The 25,736-nt window shown below is 43.1% G+C and overlaps 1 protein-coding gene and 1 long non-coding RNA gene across 3 annotated transcripts in view; one reads left to right on the top strand and one right to left on the bottom strand.

The window, feature by feature from the left end:
- The window catches only part of adgrv1 (adhesion G protein-coupled receptor V1), a 131,112-nt gene that overhangs the window by 51,624 nt on the left and 53,752 nt on the right, over positions 1–25,736 (bottom strand). The window contains exons 57-88 of one of the 2 annotated variants that reach the window (XM_050050818.1): positions 25,380–25,635; positions 24,626–24,828; positions 23,949–24,125; positions 23,587–23,769; positions 23,273–23,452; positions 23,002–23,166; positions 22,705–22,825; positions 22,493–22,616; positions 22,238–22,376; positions 21,901–22,086; positions 21,539–21,774; positions 21,176–21,324; positions 20,811–21,009; positions 20,307–20,526; positions 19,977–20,216; positions 19,664–19,813; positions 19,312–19,532; positions 18,930–19,209; positions 18,667–18,810; positions 17,880–18,051; positions 17,607–17,748; positions 16,815–17,383; positions 16,366–16,629; positions 15,794–15,911; positions 15,508–15,679; positions 15,118–15,360; positions 13,460–13,867; positions 12,499–12,671; positions 12,116–12,362; positions 11,844–11,983; positions 9,662–9,822; positions 9,349–9,449 (exon numbers count right to left, since the gene is read on the bottom strand). In XM_050050818.1, coding sequence (XP_049906775.1) covers positions 9,349–9,449; positions 9,662–9,822; positions 11,844–11,983; positions 12,116–12,362; positions 12,499–12,671; positions 13,460–13,867; positions 15,118–15,360; positions 15,508–15,679; positions 15,794–15,911; positions 16,366–16,629; positions 16,815–17,383; positions 17,607–17,748; positions 17,880–18,051; positions 18,667–18,810; positions 18,930–19,209; positions 19,312–19,532; positions 19,664–19,813; positions 19,977–20,216; positions 20,307–20,526; positions 20,811–21,009; positions 21,176–21,324; positions 21,539–21,774; positions 21,901–22,086; positions 22,238–22,376; positions 22,493–22,616; positions 22,705–22,825; positions 23,002–23,166; positions 23,273–23,452; positions 23,587–23,769; positions 23,949–24,125; positions 24,626–24,828; positions 25,380–25,635 — 6,483 coding nt within the window. The remainder of the gene's footprint in view (positions 1–9,348; positions 9,450–9,661; positions 9,823–11,843; positions 11,984–12,115; positions 12,363–12,498; positions 12,672–13,459; positions 13,868–15,117; positions 15,361–15,507; positions 15,680–15,793; positions 15,912–16,365; positions 16,630–16,814; positions 17,384–17,606; positions 17,749–17,879; positions 18,052–18,666; positions 18,811–18,929; positions 19,210–19,311; positions 19,533–19,663; positions 19,814–19,976; positions 20,217–20,306; positions 20,527–20,810; positions 21,010–21,175; positions 21,325–21,538; positions 21,775–21,900; positions 22,087–22,237; positions 22,377–22,492; positions 22,617–22,704; positions 22,826–23,001; positions 23,167–23,272; positions 23,453–23,586; positions 23,770–23,948; positions 24,126–24,625; positions 24,829–25,379; positions 25,636–25,736) is intronic. The other variant, XM_050050819.1, reaches the window with a different exon arrangement.
- LOC126394159 (uncharacterized) lies at positions 4,955–5,495 on the top strand. Its single transcript, XR_007570350.1, has 3 exons — positions 4,955–5,042; positions 5,147–5,196; positions 5,406–5,495. It is a non-coding gene; the product is annotated as an uncharacterized LOC126394159 (long non-coding RNA).

Raw genomic sequence — 25,736 nt, 5'->3', positions numbered from 1 at the left:
GTAACATCTGTACTATCATGCACTGTATAATGTCTCAGTTGCCCCCCTTCAACTACCATGCACCACCCAGACTAAATTTGCACAATGCTGGAGAGACTCTAGCTACAGTTGTACATATACTGCAAACAGTTTCGCAATTCTGTGTCAAGCTACTGAGATAAATCTGCACTAGAGAACTTCTTGACGGTCCGTTCAGCTGGTTGTATACTTGGGGGGTGAACTATATTTACAGCGTAAACATCGCTACAGTTAAAATTCAAAGAATAACAGATGGAGGATTTGACTTAAACCGTTTCCTTTTGGACATCAGCGCAGCAGTTTCTTGCTGTGCTCCAAAAAAGGGCCTAGTCATAAAAAGGAAAAGAGCTCAGGGGAGTCATTGATAAGGCACTTCATTCACATCTGCTTTTGAACTTGGCTCCGGCTGTGGAGCTACAGTGACCCCTACAGGTCGGAGTGACCAAGAGAGATGAAGGCTGGGGCTGTTTATGATGCTGAGTGAGTGAGTGTGTGTGTCTGCGTAGAGTGGAGTGGGTTATGTGAACATACAGCCATCTGTGTATGCTTATGTATATTTGTCCATTCATTAATGCAAGCATATGCATGCGTTTCATAACTATATCATCATGGATCTGGCTCTGTCTCTTGACAATACTGAGAACGACATTTGCGCGTGCATTTATTTGTGTGTGTGTGTGTGTGTGTGTGTGTGTGTGTGTGTGTGTGTGAGCATATTCACATTAATGTGCTGCAATATCTGCATGTTTGCCTTGCATTTAATGTTTTCCATCCCAGATTTAAGATACAAACAAAGCTATAAACAAACTGACGAAGTCGACTGATAACAATTTGCTGATAAGCCAAGAACAAAAGACCTTATTATAGATTCAGTTATATTTGATTATCGTTCGCCATTTCCTTCCTCCATTCAACATTTCCTGATTCTTTGAGGAAGTTAGGCGACTCTCATTTTCTATTTTAGGCCATTAAGTCCATTAAGCATTAAGTTTGCCAGGTGTGAGAAAAACTCTAAAGGCCCTCGGCAGAAACTTCACAAATAATTGCTTCATGTCAATATAAATATTAATTGTAGAATATGGCTGAACACAGCAATAACGTGAATATGTTGTGTTGTGTGTCACAAGTGCGAAACATCCTGTTCAGCCTAACCTAGAAACCCAGTGCAAACATCAGGCTGGAATGGCAACATCTCTGACCTCAACAGTTTCAGGGTAAACCATGTTTTCTCTTCTCTAAACCTCCAAGGTTCACTCCACTCTACACACAAACCTCTGCCAAGACAAGCTGTCAGACTCCAAAAATAGAGCAGGATACTGGGGACTTTGACAACTGTAGGCTCCCACTTTGTTTATCATTCACAGTGTCAGCGCCCTGTTTGCTAAAGTCCTTGATGACAAACTGAATCTCGCACAGAATCAGGTAAAAGGTGGCTGCCGTTGTGGCTAACATTACATTTTAAACTGATATCTGTATGCCAGTACATTCACTACACTTTGGTCTTAAATGTTTAAGTTATGAGCCTGTCAAAATAAAATAAGATTACAGGGATGCCAACAAGTGATAAATGATACAAGCTCTTGACTTACCACAAGTGATTTTACGCACAGATATCTATCTGCTTATTGTATTATATTTATCCACTGAAGCAGATAATGGATGAGGAGTCAGTGTGTTGCAGCTAAAGGGAAGTAATATGTCACATCTGTTGGATATAGATTTTGTTAATTCAGAGATTCTGTAAGTGCCCAGTGAGTCTTTGCCACTTACATTACAAAAATAACTTATTACACACTGCAGCTGAATCTCCATATTTATGTGAATCTGTATTTAAGGACTTAACACAGTCACTTGTTATAATCTCCTAAAGTGTGTGTGGTTGAAATGTCCCATTACCTCAGAAAGATCTTGTAGGATGTGGGCTGTGTCACGTCTCACAGCTACCAGACAAGGCAGACAGAAGCTAACTGTGGAGCCCTGACGAAGGTGAATGGCTACTGTGGCCTCCTGTTTCTGTTTACTGTGCTTTTTGTGGAAATAGAGGAAAGTTCATGGAAGTGTTTCTGGGGTCACCAGCTGCTAGGACAACACACATTTGGCAAAAATGAGAGTGTAACTTCCAGAGTCCAGAGAGGGCAGAAAAGTTTGCCATAGCACAATGTATGGAAAGAAAACTAAACCCATTTACACTGCACTTGTAGACATTAGCAAAATAATATCTTAACTGCTTGCAACCTCTGCAAAAAACAATCCAATCGCCAGAAAAATGTTGGCATTGTAAGCTTCTGCAAACCACAGATCCGTTACAGCTGTAAATATGTTAAAACTTTACGCTTCAACAAAGCAGGGGTTAATGTGTGGCAAGATTTAGGCACAAGAACCACTTGTTTATGGTTAGGAAAAGATCATATTTTGGCTTAAAATCCCTGGTTCTGGCAGCACAAGCCCAGCTGGAAAAGCAGCAATGTCTTAGTACAAAAACAACTACTTTCTGTGGCACTCTTCCCACTGATAAAGCAGCAACTGGTCGCTAAACAACACCCATGTTTGGGAGCTAAAAAGCTGCTGGAAAAAAAGATTTTGTGGTTTCTTAGTCACAAATAGTGGTCTGCAGCTTGGCAGACATCCAGCCTTGGTTGCATCCACCGTAACTTCCACCTCCTGATGCCAAAGTGTGGCAAAGGCTGACAAAAACACAGTGAATGCTGTTATAGAATATGGCAAAATCTACACAGCTAAATGTCATTATCTCCTTATTATATTAACTACAGAACAAAGTGAGCTTATGACTGAACATAACCAGTTTAATAATACCAGTTTACCAAGGAAACTCTACTTGACTGACAAGTAATGGCTCGTTTAGCATAATGTTGGACGTGCATGTGTGCACGTTTTATCCTGAAGGCAACCTAATGATGTAATTCAGACAGGACTAATGTCTAACCGCCTTGGTAGATAAATAGCTACAATGATTCAAGAATAATTGCTGTCTTTGTGCAACAGTACATGGGTGATGGCTACAGAGGATGGTTACATATTTATAATAACACAGAAGAATCTGATGAGTGTACACGGTGTGTCAGGCGAGTGCTTGCAACTTTATTGACAAATTCGTTGAACCTTGCTCTATGTCCTCAAGAAAGTGACAAAATAAGTTGTACGTGATGAAGAGAACGTCAGTGTGAAAAGACTATGAACGGATTTTATGGATTGATAATGTGTAACTATTGTGTGAAAGTGGTTAGTGCACAAACTACAAAATGATTGCGCAGTAGGTTGTGTACTACAGACAGTCTGCATGTCCCTTTCAGTAATGCCGATGTTTTGTGGGAAATATATGCACGTTCGATAGGCCTCAAGGTTTGACGCAATGTGTTCTTGAGAGAAACACTGTAAACATAACTGTGTTTACAACAAAACTCCACAGGGGACTTTTGAGCACTAGCAGTCATTCCATTGTTGATTATGTGATTACACTTTGACATAAATGGTCCCAACAGACATGCGGATGTTTGGTGAGTCTCTGCGAATACGTCTAGTGTCTGTAACCAGTTTAGGGACAAGCAACGTGAAAATGTCATCACTGGTCAAACTGATGAGTCACACAGGATGTGCCACTTCCACAGAGACAGAGAGGGAAGGAGAGGGAGAGTCTGAGTAAGGCAGTCTTTTCTGCAGCTCATAATGTCACAGCACCCAGCTAAGCCCAGCAGCAGCCAGAATGATAACGGAGACAGGGAATAGAAACAGGGACATTACTCATCATTTTGTGAAATAAAGGTTGGGTGAAAGGAAAAAGCCAGAGGGGCAGAAAGACAGATGAAAGCAAAACAGGAAAATTAAGACATGAAAGAGAATTTACAAGCAAGCAAATTAGCAAATTTAGACTCATTTTCAGTGGCAGGCAAAAGAGACAAGGTCACAGTGAAGTGAGCGTTGGAGGAGAGATGCTGCTGACTTAAACGGAGCCGGATCAGATGAAGAAGAGAGGAGGCAGGTAACACTAGGCACAAGGTGTTGGACCAGCCAGTGGGGCGTAATGTGAGTCTCTCAAGAGGCCGCCTTCACCTCTCCACTGTCCTGTCTACACATACACAAACACACACACACACACAGACACACACACTAACACCGACCCTGACTGCTGATACACTATACCCTTCCATCACTTGCCTGCCATTAGCTCGGGCTGACAGACAGTAAAGAGCTTAGAACTGCATTAAAATCTTATCAAGGACGTGCCATATACTTTATCTCTATCTGAGGAAAATATTCAAATAATCTGCTGTCTTTGACTGGATGGGAGAAGGAATACTCAAATTCCATGTTTTGCTTCCTTGTCCATTTTGCCTTCTTATTGTGCTCCCAAACACTTGTGGGAATAAGCGCAGAGCACGATAAGATAGGCACCCTCTCTGACGTCAACTAGAGAATTAGACCCACATGGACGCACAAAAAATCTCCCTGTTTATTGATTTAATGATTGATTGTCATGATGGGAACAGATAAACTTCCTCAGGAAAAGCGGTCGGTCGCTCACTTCATTTATAAAGACTTGTGTTGATCTTATGTTCTACAGCCAAGGACACGGTAAGGTCTTGGATTACGCAATCAGACATCCCCTTTCCTGGAGGGCTGAGAAACTGCATGCACGCTCCTCCAAAACCTAACCCCAGCACCTCCCCCCACCCCCACGCACACGCACACAAACACAGGCACTCATTAGACTCTGACGACAAACAGGAACTTTAAGGAATCCTGTCAGCAATCAGACACCCTCTTTATTCTGCTCAGATACTGGAAGTGAGGGTAGTGGGTGGTGTATGGGAGGGTAAAAGTTAATGTTTATCCGTGTGTGTGTGTGTGTGTGTGTGTGTTTGTGTTTGTGTGTGTCTGTGGAGTGAGGCGCAGACGTCTGAATGCTGGATCCCGTCCCAGAGCTAACAGGAAATCCTTTATAACCAGAGCTAAGAGTCACCTAAACAGCTCCCAGATACTGGAATACAGCACTGGGACCTACTGGGGTAAACACTTCACTGAGAGTCTGTGTGTGTGAGCGTTGTCTGGGGTGTGGAGGGCTGTTTAATTACAATGGATGAGAAATTAAATTGTGTTTTGTTTGCTATAGAGATGGAGACCAGACTTTCCTTTCCCACATTGGCACCTGGATACGTGTGTGTAAGCAGTCACACATCTGCGAAATCCTGTTCCTTCTTTGACCAGGCTGAAGCATTTTAAATGAAATATACTAGAGCCTTTTGCTTAAGAGCTTTGGAGTACAGAGTCAAGATGCTGGACAGGGCGTTGCTGAGGAAACTGTCAGTTATGGCTAAAAGCAACTAAGTTAATAAAATTAGAAATCATTTTTTTTTGTTCCTTTCCTTTAGGATGCAAACCACTGTTTTCAAAATGGGATGATGAAGCGCCCTGGAAGCTGAAAGATGAGAAAACGAGAGGGAAGCGGTGCAAATAAAAAGAGAAATGAAACCATCAGCCATCTAGTTGTGTCTTTAAGGCCTCTAATCCATCAACTTTGTGACCCTGCTGTCTGTGTTGTCATTGATTTATGTTTTGGTAAAATGAACGCAGACTTATGACGGCAGTGATCTGTCCCCTGCAGACACAGCAAAATTGCATGAATATTGATTGAAGAATTTACAATTTGGTCTTTTTGCATTATTTAGCATATAACAAGTCCAGATCAAAACATAGAACAAAGAAAAGTACAATTTGTTTCATTTGATGGACTTACAATGCCCGAGAAACATTTGTTCAGCGCAGCGTATGTGGACAGAAATAAGGAAAAACCTACAAAAACTTGCAGGTACATTTGCAAATATAAAGGCTGTGCGTACACACTCAAAATCCCATGCACATTAACAAACTTACACACGTATGACCAGGTGAGGTTCACCTACATAGTACATATGCACTGGGTAAATTTCCACTCTACACAGACAATCTTCAGTTGTCTTGCTGAGGGGAGGACAAAACGCTGGCCAGAGACTGTCACTGCACAAAGTCTGATGTGACACACACACACACATACGCACATGTGGTGGATGGGACGAATCACTATTATCTCTTAGTTGAACGTCTGACGTCTACATCATTGTCAGTGGCCGCGCCCTGTCACCCCGTCTGTGTCTTAATACCAAAACCAGATCAGTTTGACCCTTCCACACGTTCTGCAACCCACTTCTATATCTGAAACATTGTTAAACGTTAAGCCATCTTACTGAAACAATGTAAGCCTACAGAACATATCTAATACTGTGCAGTCTAAGCACTTCCCCATCCTATAAACTACAGTGACTAACTTGTTGTGTGTTTGGTGGCCCTACCGACTGACCAATGAATACAATAGGTGCATTATGAATAGATGTTCTTTTTTTTTTTTTATTATACTGCCCACAGTTGCCTGGAAGAGAAGCAAATCTGAGGATGACATAATACATGATGTCTGAAAACAAGGAGATGAAACTTTGTAGGTATAATTATTTACAAATTTAGCACCGATCTCATACTAGTCATGTAACTCTGTTCCTCCTTCGATCCTGCAAACACACTCATCCTCCTCTCTTGCTTGTTTTGCCTTCCCTTCGTTAGTGGTGTAACAGCCAAATGTACTGCCGTTGGTGCCCTCAGGTCTGTGACATATTCTAACTAGATACTATAGAGCTAACAGGGATGTCAGCCAGAGTACTGAGACAGTAAGACAATTAAAAACTACCTAAATTGAACCACAAGCCTCCACCTTCTTCATGCCCTCGACCTGCTCTCAACTCTCAGACTCTCACAGAGGCTCAGGATATTACTTTGGTTCTTTCTAGCTGACTGTAGCTGTAGCAGAGAGGATAAATCAAACCGGCAGCTTTAATTTTCTCCCCACAGAGGGCAGCGTCAGTGACTAATTACAGCCCAGCCACCACAGATGGAGAGCCTGTTCTGTCAGAGGTGGTTGGAAGTGGACTTGACAGTTCAAATCAATGGTGAGGCGCGAGCACGGCTGAGACCCACAAGTTCAGGAGACGTTTCTGTCACTAATTACATCTCTTCTATAAAAGATGGAAGATCTTTGGCCTTCATACGGAAATTGGACACTAATCCTTTCCTAATGCCTACCTTTGACTGTTAATACAAAGCTGAGATGCATCCTAAATTCAAAAAGACAAAAGTTCAACTGCACTGGAGGATTGGCTTTAAACATGACTGACTCGTGTGGTGCTGTACAACAGTTACAGACTCAGTTTTATACCAAGATGTGGATTCAGATAAATCCTCACAGATATCTGAATGTCCTTAAATAGACCACAATGGTGATTTGGTTCTGTGGTTAGTCAGTGTGACACTCCAAGGCCATTACATGCTCGTTAGAGTCATTGACGTCAAACTGCAAACCCCAGATGCATCACAAATATGAATTTATCTTTACAGTGCTTTTAAAAGTGCAGTTTACATGTGAAATGAAGTGAACATTAATAGTCTGTATCCCAAGGGCAGCATTCATTTTGTTTGCTGTCATTATTGATTTATATGATGTGATTTTTTTCTTGAGAAGTGCCCGAATATCCTTTAGCCTTTAAATCCATCATCTGAGCTTACTTTCAAATCAACAGAATGCAGATCGACTTCAGTACATTAATTTTGGCGTGACAGCATTGCTTTATGATTTCTCGTGTGCTTAACCACTGGGGCAAACAAAATGGAACTAGGAAAACGTAGTTTGTCAGACAGAATGCAGACTGAACCCTGTCAGGAACAGAAACTAAAAAGTCTGACCCACAACTTTCTGTTTCCTTAAAGTTATTGGAACCTCTTCGTAAAGTTCCACCAACAACAAGGGAAGTGTGACAACATTTTTGGTGGTGGGAGGCAGATGATTTCCGAGAGAACCGAAGACAACACTGAATCGTGAGAACAACTTCATATTTTAGAATTAAGTCCACCGCATAAATCACTTTGTGCATGCATGTTTCATTAACGATGAAGAGTGAGTCACTAAGGCAGTCTTCAGTCTTCATAATTGACCTACTTATTTGTTTGGCAACAAGAACACCGGATAGATAAGCTCCAAATAAATAAGCTCCCATGCACTTATAGAAAAGGGAACATGCGTTTTTTCTATTTCTACTAAGCCATCTCAGATCTGGGACAAAATGCATACCTAAAGTGAAGACAATGACGTCAACGGTCTATTTTAATTCAGCACATCCTGCACTGTGAGCCCATCATTATATCCAAAATATTCCCAGCAGTAACAGACGACGACTTAGAGGGTACATCTTAATACCAGAGCGCACATTCAGTCAGGCCTTTAGTTTGACTGTCTGGAATCCAACCAGACCTTCATCGACTGGCCTTGACTAGAAGGCCACAGATGCACGCCCGTGTATTTTATAAACTATAGCACAATCTCAGACACGTGCACGTCCGAGGAAGAAGGCCTTAACATGCAGTACAGTACCAACAAAGAACAGAACAGGACGGAATTTTCCATCCAAAACCCTTTCAGGTTCAGGGGCTCTGCCTGGGCCATAAACCGGTTGAGCCCGAGGTGGTTAGCCCCCAACGACAGTCTGCTTTAGTAGGGGCTCGTGTTTGTCAACCAAAGAGAGGGGGGGACCAGTGGAAAATTACCAGTCCCGCACTCCCTCACGCACACACACATGCACACATACACACACATACGTGGTGACCAGCTGAGAGACTAACCTGCAGCCACATATCTATCTCGCTCATTGCTTATGTGACAGCTTGCGTTTTTAATGGGCCAGGGTGCGGGGGGCATGGTTGCGTTGTCAGGACGCGCCGGCCCGCAAGCTACGCAACCAATGACATTCGATAATGTGTGTTCACATCTATGCACATTTCCAAGAAAATAATGTGACATGTCTGGTGGCTAGTAAGAAGGGTTGGTAGCATGCAGTGTGTGTGTGTGTGTGTGTGTGTGTGTGTGTGTGTGCACTCTCAGTTTAAAATATTCTAGTTTAAAGCAGTACAAATATGTGTGTTTTTTATGTTTCTGTCATTGTCAAAGGGAAGTTTTGTGCTACACACACTGTAGCCGTGTTAATGTGTGTGAGCTACAGATCCATACAGCACAGGGAGATGAATGCCTGTATAACACTTTGCAAAGGTTCCCTATCCATCTGCATTTAAGAGCATATAGAGAATCTACAGATACGATTAGATGAAAATGCCAATGAAAGTGATGCAGAAGATGTGGGAGTATGAAGATCTGAGCCCGTATAAACAGTGAATTGTGGGTGTTAATGCTCATTGTAAAGCATCATAGTATGACATATAACGTGAGCAGAACTGTATTACCTGGGTTCCAAGGCAGCCCACCATCATGTGAGTGAGCAGTTTGGCAGCAAACATGGGGAAACGGGAGCACAGCACATGGGAAATAATGGCCAAGGCAAAGCCTGAGAAGGGAAAATTGGAAGACATGGAACCAACATTAATGTTAGATAAGCAAATGCTTAATATAAGTCAGCGGTGGCTATTTATAACAATGTGGGCGGATTATGGAAGGTATGTTCCAGAGGGACAGCTAAAGCTGAAGTGGGTACACAGGAAAAAAAACATGGGAAAACAACATTAGAAAGGGAAGACAAAGGGAGAGTGTGTTTTGTACCTGAGATGCAGATAAATCCGGAGGCATAGAAAGCGTCGTTGTAGGATGCAAGAGTGGCAAACTCTGCGTAGGCCGTGTAGATAGACAAGTGGGAGCAGGCACATTCCACATAGTTCCCACTCTCTTTCACAACCCTGCAGTACTGACCATCTGATGACCAGCTAGAAGAGAGAGGAAGGGAGAGGATGCAGGATGATAAGAAACTACTGTTAAAACAGTGTATAGTGGTTCCCAGTGGTTCCAAACTGGTGGGTCGCGGTCCAAAAGTGGGTCGCAGGTGTATTCTGAATGGACGGCAAGTGTTGTGTAACTTGCAAATGTGTCAAGTTTGTGAAAAACACAGTCTATTTTGAAGTACAATGAATTTCCGGCACAGAGCTTTTATTCTGAAGTGCCTTTTCCTGCTGTGGCGTGAATGACTAATGGACAGCTACATAACAGAGACAGATGCTGAATGTATTAAACTGTGTGGACCTGGAACAATGACTATGGAGAAATCTGGACACCATGGCTGGACCAGTTGGGAACCACTGGTGTATAACAAAAGACAGTCAAGGTAACGAGTGGCAACCTCCGCACCTGAAAAACTAAGCCAACATACAAGTGCCAAAGACTGCAGTTCCTCTAATGGCCACATGAGGCTGTTTCTAAAAGTGAGTCGATCCTATAGACCCCCATGTTAAAATGACCAAGTTTACAGCGGAAATAAACATGTTTACAGCCTAGTACAGAAACTGTTTTGGTCTCCACAGCTAATTTCCCCAATCATGACAACTTTACGGGTGTTAATGTTTTTATAACTGAAGGCTAAATGTTATGCATCATGAAGGGCGTGCTCGCTTTGAGCAACAGGCTGTCTGCAGATAGTGTTCTTGGCTTTTCCGTCAGATCCACCCCTCGCTCCTCCACAGCACCAGACTCTTGTCAAAATGTGGTCACTTTCGACTCCAAACAAAAAGCAAGATGCCGATGGTCGAAATGCCAAACTTGTGGCTTCAAAATGGGAGTCTACAAACCGATGGGTAAAGTCATGCTTGTCAATTATTTTTATAGTCCATGAATGAGTCTAGTGTGTCTGAGTCTCATTCCGCCCCACAGACACTACACGTTACATTAACATAAGCATCTATCACAATGCGTAAGGATTATCATCTCTGTACGTTGCACATATTCTCTATACTTTATATAGTGATCTTTTGTCCATTCATGCACAAAATGCACAGCTCTTCATTTCATTACATCATTTTTTAATATTTATTTCATTATTACAATGAACCTGATTCTGATTTTGATCATGTTTATGTCCAGTTTTCTCCCTGGTGTTTTGGCTTCTTTGAGAGTTATCTGCAGTTACCTTTACCTTTCAAATATGCTGTGTGATGTTGTCATTGTGGATTTGGTTGCAAAACCAACAGACAGGAATTGGATGAGCAGGGTTTAAAAAGCTAAAAAAAAAAACCCTCCTCTCTTACATTTTTTATTTCGACCTTCTATTCACAGCGAGAGAGTCATACTGCAACATTGACCTTTCCCTGTCAGTGACTTTGCTTCTCACTCTCCACCTTTTACTCTCCCTCCATATCTGTTCTCTCATCTGTTTTCTTTTCCGCAATACATCGTCCAAGTAGCAGTTCCGGCCAAACCGAACCTGCCAATTCTTAACTTGTAACAGAGTGTTCCAGCCAAGTCCCATTCCATGCCCCAGGAATGTCCTCAACAGACTGGCTCCGAGTGGAAGGATTCAGCGTGTAGCACACTGAATGTGAAGATATTAAACAGAATGATGTGATTCCCCTGTGGCCACAGAGAGGCCTTACTGAGAGGCTGCACTTGGACTTTTGCCCTTCACTTAGCAAACCGGTCTCACTCACGCAATAAGTGTGAGGATGACAGACAGAGGTGAGCACGGGGTGAGAGCTATAGATAATTATAAACTGATATCATTGTCAGAGAGGCTAAAAATGACTCAGCTGAGATAAATAACAATTGGTGTAAGAAAAACAAAGTTTCAATTGGCATACATCACAATAAACAACCTCAGCCACTGATATGACCATGTAATGCCGAAGAAATCCTGCTCATATCACCAAGAATAGAAACATTTTCAGGGTCAGCTTGCTGTTATAACTTAACTAAGGATGGCTGAGCATGCATCTGAGCTGGTGTGTCCGTGGCAGATTACCTCGCAGTGGTCTGGTTCCAGAGCAGGCACAGAGACCGTCCTGGTTTAATTTGCTGACCAGAGGTGTGGATACGATACACCACCTCAATGCCATCCTCTAGGGGTCGTGACCTTCGGTCCTGGAGGCTGGCTGAGAACACCTAGACACATACAAAACAAGAGAGGAGGCTTCAGCTGAGGAACAAACTTAAAAAGCAATGTCTAGTTTATACTGGAGTAACACTGCCACCTGCTGTTCTTAATCAAGTTGGACTATCTCAGTGCTTCCTTACCTTCCCATTCAGAGCAGTATTTGTATCATTGGTAAGAAACCAGTGTTCAGTTCTAAACTCAGTCAGCTGAATCCGGCTGAGGTTGCCGCAGTCAGCAGTCGGGACTGCTGGTACTGGCAGCAAGGTGTCTGGCAGCTGGAAGAAGTCTGCGTTACGGCCCCTGAATTTGTGTCCATTGATCTGTGTGGGGTACCACTGGAAGGCAGAGATGGTCATATACGGACATGTTTCCACGATGGTACCCCTTCTGGAGAAATCACACAAAGAAAACAGTTATAATATCATGCATGGAAACCTTGCAAATAATATTTCAAAGTATAATCCTTGGTGTTTTGATGCAACACACTCCCACTCTTCACTCTTTTTGAGAAGGGGACACTCACATCTCACATTGGCTTTGTGTGAGGAGGGAGAATGCAAATCGCTCAGCCACCTCAGCAAGGTGGCTGAGGCCTCGGGTGTCGACTCTGCTGGGATTGGCCAAGGCACACAGCAGGTCGTAGGTCAAATTACGGCTACTTTCCTGAAGAGGTGTCCTCTCTGCCTCTGCAAGCACCTGGCTCAGAGGAAACAGAAATAGAGAGGGACAGAAAAAATTAGTAACAAAATATTGAGAAACAGTTTGCTCTGCCCTTGTTTGCATGTTTATCCCTCTGATATACTCTATGTGTGATCTGCACTTAAGTGCCGTTCTTATCTCATCCACCCCTCCTGGCTCTGTCACTGTCACTTCCCTTGGTTTAGGCCTCAGTGTCACACAGCTTTTATCTGGATTTAATGCCACCTTCTCTGTACTGTCTCCTTCGTGTCTCTTACTCTCTGTGCACTCCCACGTATCTTCATGCTGTGTAACTCAATCCTGCTGTCTCTACTCTTTCCTCTGTCCCCCGCAAACCCCCTCGTATTAAATTACAGTGGTGTCTCCGCTTGTCTGGGGGCTGAGAAAGCCCAACATGTAGACTCTAACATCAGAGCAACATGCTGATAGCAGTGCTCATGCAAAGTGACAACTGAGACCTTTTCAGATGACAAACTGGTCCTTAGATCTGTCAGAGGAGTGAAGTGCTGGTGATGTATGCCCTTAAACGCAGATCTGTCTGACACAGACTACTACATTGACTCAGAGGTTTCAAGTGGTGAAAAATAAAAAAAATATACAGAGGCATTCCAATATTCAAAAATCCTATATGATATCTAGTTTGATTGCATGATATTTATATTGTGAAGCAGCAGATAGAATAGTTAGGTATGGTGTAATATCACGGTTTCATCTTCTCCTCCTGCTTAAATAAAATGGGCTGTAATACAGGAAATACTTTTGTCCCCAGTTTCCAACCCTCTCACCTTCCCCAGAGCTTCGAGCACAGCAGTCATCTGCTCACGAGTGAGCTGTGTAGAGACCTTATCAATCAGTCCTTGGAGCACCTGGTTCAATATAGTTGAGTCGAGAGGCTGATGTAATTGGTCCAGTAAAAGCCAAACAGCTGCCGTTGCTGCATTTAACACCAGAGTCACATTAGCGACCCCGAACTGAGGGTGCACTCTGGCTCCCCCTGTAGCATTGTAGAGCTCCACCTGGAAGCGCTTCGGTGTGGGCAGTGATGAGGCGAGGTCAGGTGTGAGGCGAATGACCAATGATGTGTTACGCTGGCCCACAGCAAAGATTATCCTACCCTCCTGTTTAATGAAGTCCATCCCAGCTTTAGCAGGATGGATTATAGATGGGCCCACTATCTCTTCTCTGGGGAGCTCCTAGAGGAAAAACAGAAATGTTTCGAGTTGGATGGAGTCATGTTAATCAGGACTGTTTGGCAGAATAAACCTGCAAGATCACACATATACCCACACAAAGTAAAATAAAATTAAGTCAACAGAGAAAAACAAAAAAATGTACATCAGACTGCTTTAGACGATTACAGGGACAAATGGTAAACAGCGTCCATATGGTCTGCATATGCAGCGCATACAGATGAGTAAAGCTGACCATGTTGTGGGAGCATAATGTAAACCAAAGGGAACTGGGCTTTGACTGTGCATCAAACCTTTTGTCTCACAATATGCTCTAGTTCTAAGAGTTGAAAGCAGATGACCTGACCATGTGTCTCAGAGAGGTTTTTGATTTCTGTTCACTGTCCACTCGACACTCTCTTGCTTTGATCTCCAATATCAAACAATGAGAAAGCCAGTGAATACTTTATGACCCTGAACTAAATGTAGCCGAGATATTTCTAATCCGGATGCCTCAGAGAAAGAGTGGGTGGCATCGAGATCAAAGAGGTGAGAAGAGAAGGAAACATTGTTCATAAGCAACATGAAAAGACCTGTGTATCAGGATCATCATATCATGCAAAGTTGGTGCATCTGGTGTGTGTCCTTCTAGCATTTCTGCATTACAATTAGAATTTAACTATGACTCATTTTTACTCAAAACTGCTCTTACGAAGTGTCCCAGTTTAGAATAAGTGAGCATAAACAACTCCTATTCATGCTTTTAATGTTCCCAAGTTTGTTTCATGTGGAAAACAAGCGAGAAAAAAATGACGCCTTGAGTAAGACAATCAAGTTATCAAGTTTTTAAAACTAGCCTCAAAAAATGAAAGCTTGTATATGATTAGACTTATGTGTGCTGAAACCTATGATGAATAAGGTCAACAAAACCAGATCAGACAGGGACAGACAGTCATCCTTCAGGTATCACAAGGGATGCGGAAAAATTTGTTTGAAATCATATTGACTTAGATTAAAATTAGATATCCTGCTACACAGAAGAACACTTCCAAGGCAACAATGAGTGTTTCCAATAAATAAGTCAAACATCAGTGTTAAACGAAAAATTCAACCACTTACAAAATCTGTTTCAAGCATTTGCACGGTGCGTGTTTGTATGCATTTGTATGTTTTTTACTGTGCGTACATGTGCCCAATTGTATTCATATGCATGTATGTGTGCCATTAACAGTGTATGCTTGTGCTTTATTACTCTACGTCTGTTTGTTACTTACCAGTGTGCGATACTGGACAGACATGACCGAGGTTGTGCTTGCTCGTCTGTAGACTTGGAGACTGAGCCTCGTGGTCGTCAGGGTGGCAATGGGCAGTCTGTGGCCCACGGCAAAGTACATAATGCCCTGTGGATCGTCGCTTTCTGCCAAGGTGATGTTGGCGAAACGGGTGGTCTCGTTAATTGTAGCTCCAGCACCCACCTGGTAAATCTCCACCAAGAACCATGCCTGCTGCTCTGGTTCCTACGGCAACACAGATAGTTGCTTTATTAGCATTTCTTATGAATACACAGATATTTTATAATCTATCTGTGCACTGTACAACTTGGCAGATTTCAAGGTCAGCAAGATACCAACTGCCTTCACAAGGATCCTCTGCCTCTCCCTCACCTCATCATCCTGGACCTCCACAGTGAGAGCACAGATTATCTCTCCTCTCCTACACAGCGCAGTTCCTGAGGTCTGCACCAGCTCTCTGGTTAGGTTGACTCCATTGTTGAAAAGACTAAGAGCTGCCTCGCTGAAGGTAACTCTCCAGAAGACCTGCAAATCCTCGAAGGCTCTGAAGAGAGGGAGAAATAACCTGTTACCTAACTACAAACCAGAAAACTTCTTGGGAGGCAAGATGTTTTATTTCTTAAATTAACAGTAAAAAAAAAAAAAAAAGTTTTATTACCTGTTTTCCTGTCGCTGCAGATAAAGGAGAGCAGTTCTGTTCTCTGAATCCTCATCCAGAACTTGGCCCATCAGAGAATTAAGACTAAACCCTACAATGCCGTTATGGACGTCGCTCCCTGGTATGAATAGATAAAGAGAACAAAACAGAAACAGAGAAAAACAGAGATGGAGAGTACAAATTAATGTCCTCATAACCTCACAATTACATATTAATATATTTTCTAATCAATCATACATGCAGAGTAATCAAATAATCTGTCCACTGCAGTGATTATGTGAGAAGGGAGGACCAAAATAGCAGCTGGAGAGTAATACAGCGGTGACCTAATGCAAATCAAATGGCATTAGTGAAACCGGAGAGGAACACTGAATCACTTATTGAGATAACAAACACATGTCTGCGGGTCCACTTGATTAGATCCAAAAGACACACTAGGGGATAATTAAGAGCTGTAAATAGAAGGAGACAGAGTCCAGAATAGATACCAACAAATAAATGATGTTGCATCAATTTATTTGCTAGAACACACTGCGACGGAAACAGTAATAAATACGATTTATTTAATTTACCAAGGATGGTGATCTTGGCAAAAGCTCCAAAGCCCTGGTACGGACTGTCCGTGATTTGCGCTCCTCCCTCTGGATCACTGAGGTAAATGAAGAATACTTCCTGTCCCTCGGGCTCTGAGTCATCCAGGATGAGGAGGATAACCTCCGTCTCATTCTGACCAGGCTGAAGAGACACTATGGTGGACTCCAAGCGGAAGTCCTGTTCCTCCTTTGCAAGGGCCCCAACAGGATCAAGAGTGAAGGGAGGAGGTGTTGTACTTCCATCTAGATAAAAATGCACAGAAGCACAACTTAAACCAAAACTGTAGACATCACAGTAAATCACAATATATACTACAATGGAGCATTAAAGGAATGCATCATGTAACATGGGGTGAGTACAGATATACAAATGGCAATGTGTAGGGTGAAATATTCCTTCAAAGCAGTGCTACAAAACAAACACACACCTCCATATGCCTGGACCCGAACTCTCACAGCCCCAACCACACTGTCAGACCTGCGCACCCTCAGAACCACCCTCCGCTCTTGCTGGGTCTCCTCATCTCTGTCCTCAGGTACCTGCACCACTCCAGGTCCAATACTCAGCACTCCTCCGGTCACATCACTAGCCAGGATGGTGACAGTAGCCACACTGTGCTGAGGGTTGAGTCGAGGAGAGGTGTCTGCCCAAGCTAAATCTGGAGTAAGGACCTGAACATCTGTAAGGTTGACGTGAAAGTACTCATCAGCCTCTGAGAGGGAGTCGTCAAGTATTGAAAGGCTGAAGGAAGTGTTGGTTTGGCGAGGTGAGTCAAAGACCAAACGGCCGTCTGGCACTGCAACAAAGTCCTCTCCTGCTGCTGCACTGCCTGCTACTGTTGTGTAGGACAAGCGGGTGCTGTTGCTGCGTGAACCGTAGAGTCTCTGAACATACAGTGTTATAGTTTGAATGTCCTCTGCAATGACCAGCTGGCGGGAATCAGGGGCAAACTGGTAGATTCCCAGTGGCTCCACTTCTGCCACAGTATATCCCGACCTGTGTAGGGAGACATCGGAGTGAGGCTACATTTGACATCTATGTGAATTATATTCATAATAGGATGTACAGACAATAAATAGGAAGCTAATAAGCACAGATGATCTGTATAAAAAAATATCCTAAAGCCTGTCATCCCCCTGTCTGAATAATTCCTGTAGCATGCAGAAGGTTTCCAAGTTAACATTCCTATCACAGCTTCAGACCACTGTGAATCCCTTACCTGAGCTTGACAGTACTGGCTGCAGAAGTGCTGGAGGTGGCAGCAGTAAGGTGTATAGCATAGGAGGCAGGCTCAGATGCATCAGCAACAGCTGTCAGAGATATGGCTTTAGTCTTTTCTCCATGGGCCAGAGTCACTGAGCCTGAATATGAGGAAAGTAGCACATTACCAACATTAAGGAGGCAGTCATTACTCCATTGTTTAAGATGATGTGCAAGTCTACACTGCTATGATTCATTTTTTCAGGGATCATTCCTCCTATGGGTGTTTTACCTGAGCTTGGAGTGATAGCTCCCAGTCTGAATCCAGGTGAAGCCTGTCCTGAAGGATACCCAGCTTTCCACTGCACCCTGACATCCCCAAAGAGTCCCATTCGCGTCACCTTAGCTTCACATGTCCCTCTTTCTATATTTGAAACCTGCAGAGCCAGGGAGGCAAAGCCGACCTGCATAACATATGTGAGAGAAATCAGTTATTAATGGTGTTATCTTGTGGCCTCCTTTACCATTAAACCCAGCAAATAAATTAGGTAAAAATGTTTATTGTTCACTGTTGTCTCTTACAGCACCGAGCTACACATAATTAAATATAATTAAAGAGGTGAGGAGAGGTATACGAGGATGGGATTAAGGGACCTTTCAGCTGCCTTGAAAAGATAAAGTTGAGTGCTAACAGAGCAGTCAAAAACTCACCACTAACTCTGCTATAGAAGTTATAGGTAAGTTTAAATGACATTAAAGTGAGATGGAAGAGACTCCAGAGAAATATGTTGCTCTAGATCTCAAGTTTGTCATCTCTTGGCCAAGAAATAATTAAAGAAACAGAAATTATTAAACGGCATGTTTATTGATCCTCAGAAAGATCTCCAGCTGAGATATTCAGAGTGAGACAGTGATAACATCATCAGCAGAAACACACATCCTGCTGAAATATCTTATACCAAGATAGCAAGTTGCATCCTGAGTGCCCTGCAGAGGGAGCAATTTAAAAAAGAGTTTCTCCCTCAAAGATAAATCATACAGTATATCGACAAACCAAAAAACCAACAACCACAACTCACCTCTGAGCTGGCAGCTTCTTCGGGCACAGTCACTGTAGCAATGCTGGCCTCGTGTAGAAGACGAGGCGGAGAGCCAAGGATAGGACTGACTAGTCTCACATCAGTCAGCTCTGCTGTGAAGCTCTCACCCACTGACAAAAACACCTACAGAGAGAAAAGCAGGAAAACAAGTGTTCAACTGGAGCTTAAAAACAATATCAGCTATGATATTTTTTTAAGCCTTTATTTGCTGAACACACATCTCTGCTCAAGATCATCCTTACCTGACTGTTGATGGGCACAGTGATAGAGCTGAAGGTCTGTCCCTCTCTAAAGAACAGGCTTCCTTCAGCTTGTCCTCCCAGTATCTCCTCAATGTCCATCACTTCATCTATCCCTCCACTGATCCTGTAGCCCACACTAGCGTTGCCAAACAGTCCGGCAAGCCGTGTCACATTCATAACCAGGACTCTAATGACCTCTGACTCCGACCCCACCACCATTATGGACTGTTGCTCAGGGTTCAGGGAAAAGACACCGTGGGGCTCATCGTTAGCTCGCACCCTAAGGGTGAGAGAGGAAGATTCATTTCATTTCAAATGTACACATACTTCTACCTGGAAATCAGTATATGTTACTGAGTCTAACAGAACCATCATGACAAACCTGATGCGCGCCCTGATGAGGTTTGGGTTGGCATCCAGAGTAGCACCACCCTCCACAGCTGTCAGTTGGACAGTGTAGAGCTCCTCCAGCTCTGGCACTGTATCAGGCAACAGGCTGAGGATAATTTCCGCATCCCTTTGGCCTTCTGGAATCATTACTGAGCCAGCTAAGGCTAGGAAGTCACCTGCTGTATCCGAGTCACTCTGTATCTGCCAAAGCACCTGAGGTTTGCGAAAAAAAGTATGGTTGTGTTAACAGTTTAACAGCGGCTACATTAATTCAATTCAGACAGTTTAAACACTGATACTGGATAGGACTGATGAAAAATAAATGTATACGGATGTAATCTCACCGTGATGTTACCCATGACACCCTCTCTGCGTGTGATAAACAGGGAAATGTTGAATGGGCCCTCTGCTTCTGTGGATTCGTTGTAGACATGCTCACGAAGAGCATCCTCAGTAAACTGGACGATACCATTTGGGTCACCAAACTTCTCTATCTGGGAGACAAAAACACATTAGGGGCAAGTAGGGGTGAGTAGGGTGCTGAGGCTCACATCCCCATTAGATTTCCTTTGTGCTTTGAAAATCAAATTGTGACAATCCTTTTTAAGCAATCTGATTCATAATGGTGAAATCAACTTTTATTATACAATGAAGTACCTTTAGTGTTATGGAACCAGCCTGAGAATCAACATCCAGCTCTCCAGTGAGAATGCGGAGCTCTATAACAAATTCCTCTTCCACCTCCACTTCCCCATGGGGGAGAATCCGCAGCTCTATGGTACGTGTACCTTCCTCTCCGTCTCTGAAGAAGAAGGACCCGTTCACAGGCTCTCTAATGTCTGTATTGAGTGGAGGAAGGACGTCTCCGCTGTTTGGGCCACGGATGAGCCAGGCAACCTGTCAAAAGGTAAAACCAGTTTGAATTCGTTGATGTCCATGAGGTATTACATCTGGGAGTAAACTGGTGGTAGATATTGTTCCTCATACCGTTGCATTGCCCACTAGGCCTCCTGCTCTCTCCAAAACAAGCATGAGTTTGAGAGTGGAGTTGGGATTGACCACAGTGATTAGGCTTTCATTTAGGAAACGGACCACCCCACTTGGAGAGTCACTTTTGGCGATGGTTACCCTGGCAACTCGATGAGAGCCTAGAACTGCTCCCCCTGTGGTTCCAACCAGCAGGACCTCAAATACCTCTGCGTGTTCACTGTGGGAGATAATTACAGTGTTAAACTGGAATTAAATAATATCTTTGCTTGTGAATGTTTCTGTTGCATGTTTCTTGAAGTCACAGCGATTGAAATGTGTGACCTGTTGAGTTCCAGTGATTTATCTGCTACTTTGTTCTCCACAGTTTCACTTGTGCTTACATGATTGTCCAAGTCACGACACATTGATGTGGGTGGCACAGAAAATCTGTGTGTCTTAAATACAAATATGACCAGTTTAAGCTCCATATTTCTTTTAATTATTTCTAATTTCTCCTCTCACCTGTCGAGGTCATCTATTATAGTCACATTGATGTAGCTGGTATTCTGGCCATGGAAAAACATTACTGAGCCATTATTCAGGATGTAGTCGAGGTCAGGGGTTGCACTCAGGCCACTAGAAGTAAACTGAGCTGAGACCAGTCCATATAAGCCCTGTCTTCTCACCACTGGGATCAACACAGTGCCCACATCCTCCTCAACTGTAAGACAGAAAGCCAGAAGAAACACAGGTTTTACATGTGGTAAATATTTACTGTGCATCAAATGGTGTGATAGCACAGCTGAGTTCTATTTGTGTGTTTGCCTTGCTTGAACATATCACATTTCACAAGTTAGATTTCAAACTGCCTTTGTTTTGAATGTTACCTGAAATGTTGGTGTAATCCTGCCTGAACTCTATGATGCCCTCAGCATTGTCACTCTTTAAAATAACAACAGCAAGAGAAGAGATGTCGCCTATAGCTGGAGGCTGGTCCAGCTGGAGACCCGACTCCCTCACTGTGTAGTCCACAGCACTAACCACCAGAGGGAGACACAGAATGAGAGGTCACTGACATGAAATATTTGACAGTCACATCAACACAGTATCTTGTCAAAATGAAGGTTCTGCAATGCTTATTTTATGAATGATCCTAAATTATCATTTGCAACAACCACTCAATTGAAGCTATAATAAACATTGTAACCAACAAAGATGTTTATCTACTCCAAACTATCAAGTTGCCGTACCTGGCATTGACGAGCTCCACTTCAGTGATGTTGAGGAGGAACATCTCAGCCTCCTCTGGAAGACTGTCATCCTGGATATACAGTGTGATTTGTTGTGAGGTCTGGCCTGGGGTAAAGAGTAGTCTTCCTACAGCTGGAGCGAAGTCCACTCCAGTGACCGCTGTGTTGCCTGAGGTCAAATAGGTCACCCACACGCTGCCCAGACTGCCAAAGGAGCGATTAACTGTCACATTCACCTGCAGTTAAAAGAGAAAATCAAATGGCTGTGGGTTAGATTTGTATACACAACCTTATTTATGAATGAGCCCACTCTAGCATATATCAGATCTGTGTATGAATCAGTCTCATTTTGTTGACCTCACCATTCCCTCCTCCTCGGAAGCAGTAAGCTGGTGCTGGGTGAAGGAGAACAGGCCGTAGGGGTTGTCACTAGCTACCATAACAATCCTGGCATGCTTGGCTATGGGATTGATTTCCAGTCCAGAGGTGGCAGAGGTCAGAGTAAGCTGATATTCACGGCGCTCTTCAGGGAGTTCATCATCCAGGGCCTGTAGTCATGATACATGTGACAGGGACATTTTTATAGAAAGTACATAGAAAGACATTATTATGATGCATTTTGGTCTGCATATGTGTATCCTGTGGTGCCTTGATACACCACATTTTGCTGTAAAATCAACAATCGATATCATTCAATACCTTGAGAATAATTGTGGCAGCAGACTGTCTGTCTCTCACAGTTACAGTGCCAGAGATCGCTTCAAACTCAGACATGACAGCTGGAGTGATATTCCAGTACACCTGGACCTCCCCAAACACACCTGGCCCACGCACAAAGCTGGGGGGTACACACAAATATACACAAGGATTTTAACATTTACATTCTTAATCAATAAATGGAGGCTCTCTTGTTTATTTCCCCAGGTGCATAATACAGTTTGATGTTTATCTCACCTGACCACTGCACTGCCATTGTAATCTCCCTGAGGCTCTCCGATGAGGATGTTCCTGGAAGACTCTTCTATTCCAATAATCCCCAGGGCAGCTTTGTCTGCCCTGACAGTGATGGTGGCCATGCCTAGAGGAGTGCGTGAAGACACAGTAAGTGAAGACGGTATATTTTTTCAATCAAGTGATGCGCTGAAGTTTTTTTCATAAATACAGACCATTTAAGGGGTCGATGACAGCACCACTCTCGGCAGGAAACAGCCAGACAGTGAAATGCTCATCTCCTTCCAGTACAGTGTCAGCGAGGGCTCTAATCACAAACGTCTTCATAGAGTCAGTCTGTAAAGTATGAAAAGTATATCAGACCTCATGATGCAGCGTAATGTGTGTAGCACATAAAGATAAAAGATAGAATATTTCTCAAAATTCTTATTACAGGCTACTTAAATCATTCGATATAAATAATAATGTAACAATATATGGTGGGACAGTGACACAGCCCTGTTATACTGTACCTCAGTGAAGACAAGAGTTCCATTAAAAGGTGAGAGGTCATCTGCAGCCTGGTCTTCCAGCTGCCACGCCAAAGTCACTGAACCCTCGCCTCCTGAACTGCGTAGCACCGCTAGCGTTGCCACAGCAGCCGGATCATCCGCAAACTCTGGCTCACTAATAGTAACCTAAGAGAGATGATTATTTGTGATAATGAAAAAGTAAAGTAAATGAAAATGAACCCTGTTGATGGAGACAGTGTCCTTAAGTGTACAGTAAGTTATTTAGACTCACCTCCAGTTCCTGAAATCCAAACCGTCCGAGAGGTGAGTCATTGGGTGGAATGCTGACAGTTACAGATGTCACTTCTCCCAGTCGAGCACCACCAATCACACGCAGTAAATCCACTCTAAAGGTCTCCAAAGTCTCCACCCGTTCGTCATCCAAGATGGTGATGGCAATGGTGGCTTCGCTCTATAATAACAACGGATAAACACAAGCTGACACCCTGGAAGCTGTATGCAACAATCTATGGACAGCTTCATGTCATGGCTTAACGTGAAATCAAATGTAGGTTAATTTCAAATAACAACAGTTTATTTGTCTACCTGCCCATCTTGAAAGGTGATGTTCCCAGATGTGGGACTGAAATCGTTAAGATCAGCAGTGACTGGCTGAGCCTCCCAGTACAGGACCAGTCTTCCAGTTGTACCAGCGAGTCGCACCACTGACAGACTGAGGATGTTGTCTGGTGGTGGCAACTCATATGCCAGCACGCTTCCAGTGATATCCTGGACAAAATATTTGTTTCATTATATTGAATGTAATTAGTAGTTAAATTTCTATGTAGTCTTTTAGATTAGATGTGTCACTGCTGCATCAGCTGAGAACTGTACAAAGACATAAATTCTTAAATCGCCATTAAAAATGTATGTCCAAGTCATAGTCACAGAGATGACCCTGCGCTCACCTCAGAAACATTGAACTGTAGAATCCCTCGAGGGTCATCATTCTCCTGGATGGTGACCTCTGCCACTTCCATACCAGGCCTCTTCACACTGGGCTGCCCTGCTCCCACTGATCCTCTAATTAGCTCCACACTGGTGATATTTATCAGGAAACTCTCTGCCAGCTCTGGGATGTCATCCTTCCAAAACAAACATGAAGACATACACTAAATAAAAGAAAAACAAACATGCTCTCTCTATCTTAACACATAATTTATATAGCAAGGGTGAGAAAGACTGATAAGATAGATAAGAAAAGGCATAATTTATTGAAGGTTCATAGTTAATTCTGGATAAATGTAACAGAAGGAGACAAGGAGATGAAATCTTAAATGTATCCCTCTAGCAACGGCCTACGCCTGGCATTTAAAGGCTGGTCTTTGCACAGTCACAGGGCTGGTTAGAGTACACATGTTTTATCCTGAAGGCAAAAGAACAGGAGTATACATAACAAGCCTGAATGGGCGTGAGTGTGGGAGGTGTTAGATAAAATTGTGGCTGAGACTGAGCAAGAAAATGTATTATCCCTTATCTCAGATGGGAGAGATTAAGATTGTATGCTCTCAGTCTTTTTCCTTATACTTGCCCTCTTGGTTTTACATGCTAAGTAGATAAAAGGACTCAATGCTCTTTTCATTACCGGTAGGATTGTGACAGTGACAAGGGCCACAGTAGCACCATTTATCATGATGATGGTGTTGTCTTTGGGAGTGTAGTCCTGTCCTGCAGTGGCCTGGTTAGATGGGGGCTGGTACAGGGCCGGGCTGGTCTGGTAATGGATTTCCACCTCACCTGAAGAGCCCTGCTCCCTCACTATTGAGAGAGTCACATTGACCGGGTACCCTGCAGAATGGGAGAAAAGAGAGATTACATAAATCAGTGTTAAAAGATTGCATTGAAATTATATTTACAAAGACCTGTCATGTCATGGATGATGGCAATAACAAACTAAATCAAACAAAATCCCATAAAGTTAAGTTAAATAATATTTGAAGGACGGTATAAAGGTATGCAAGTCTCATGTTTGGACTTCTCTGACATTTTAGGCCAGCCTCCAACACACCGATTAAGACAAATCCGAAATACTTCACATCCTGGAAATCACTGCAGATCTCCTTTACAGTAAATCTCAAAGTGTGATTACTGTAAAAGCTACTTAAGAAACTCATCCAAAAATAAGAACGATTGGTATTCAGCGACCAGCTTAACTCACAGCAACTGTTTCTTGGCCGAAGAGAAACCACAATTGGTGGATATCTCTGAATAGGTTAACAATAATGTAAACTCATTACACAAACTAAAACTCCGCTGCACTGTGATCCAGTAACAACACACATATACTGACAAATCATCACTCATGTATTCATGTCTTGTGACATAAATTCTACCCTTACTCTGTGGTTCCTGTGTTAGTGTAAACTGGGAGTCCAGATGCCATCCAATCACCCCGTAGGGAGAACCATTTGGTAGGATGCTGAGAAGAGCTTGCGCCCGCTGCTTGTCGATGACCGCAGCCTGTCCAAGGTCCTGCAGCCCCACAGTGGTGACATCTATGAGGGCGATGGTGACATTCTCCCTCAGCTCTGGGACACCATCTGCTATCACAGTCAGTGAGATGATGGCCACCGACTGGCCCTCGGAAAATGTAACCTAGGATATCAAAACATTTTTTATTACTTGATCCTACAAATTTGAGACATTACATTTTAATTTTCCCATTTTGGTGAGCATTTCATTTTCTAATATGCTGC

Source organism: Epinephelus moara, chromosome 8, assembly GCF_006386435.1.
Source record: "Epinephelus moara isolate mb chromosome 8, YSFRI_EMoa_1.0, whole genome shotgun sequence".
NCBI classification, from domain to species: domain Eukaryota; kingdom Metazoa; phylum Chordata; class Actinopteri; order Perciformes; family Serranidae; genus Epinephelus; species Epinephelus moara.
This window is presented reverse-complemented; position numbering and strand designations above follow the sequence as displayed.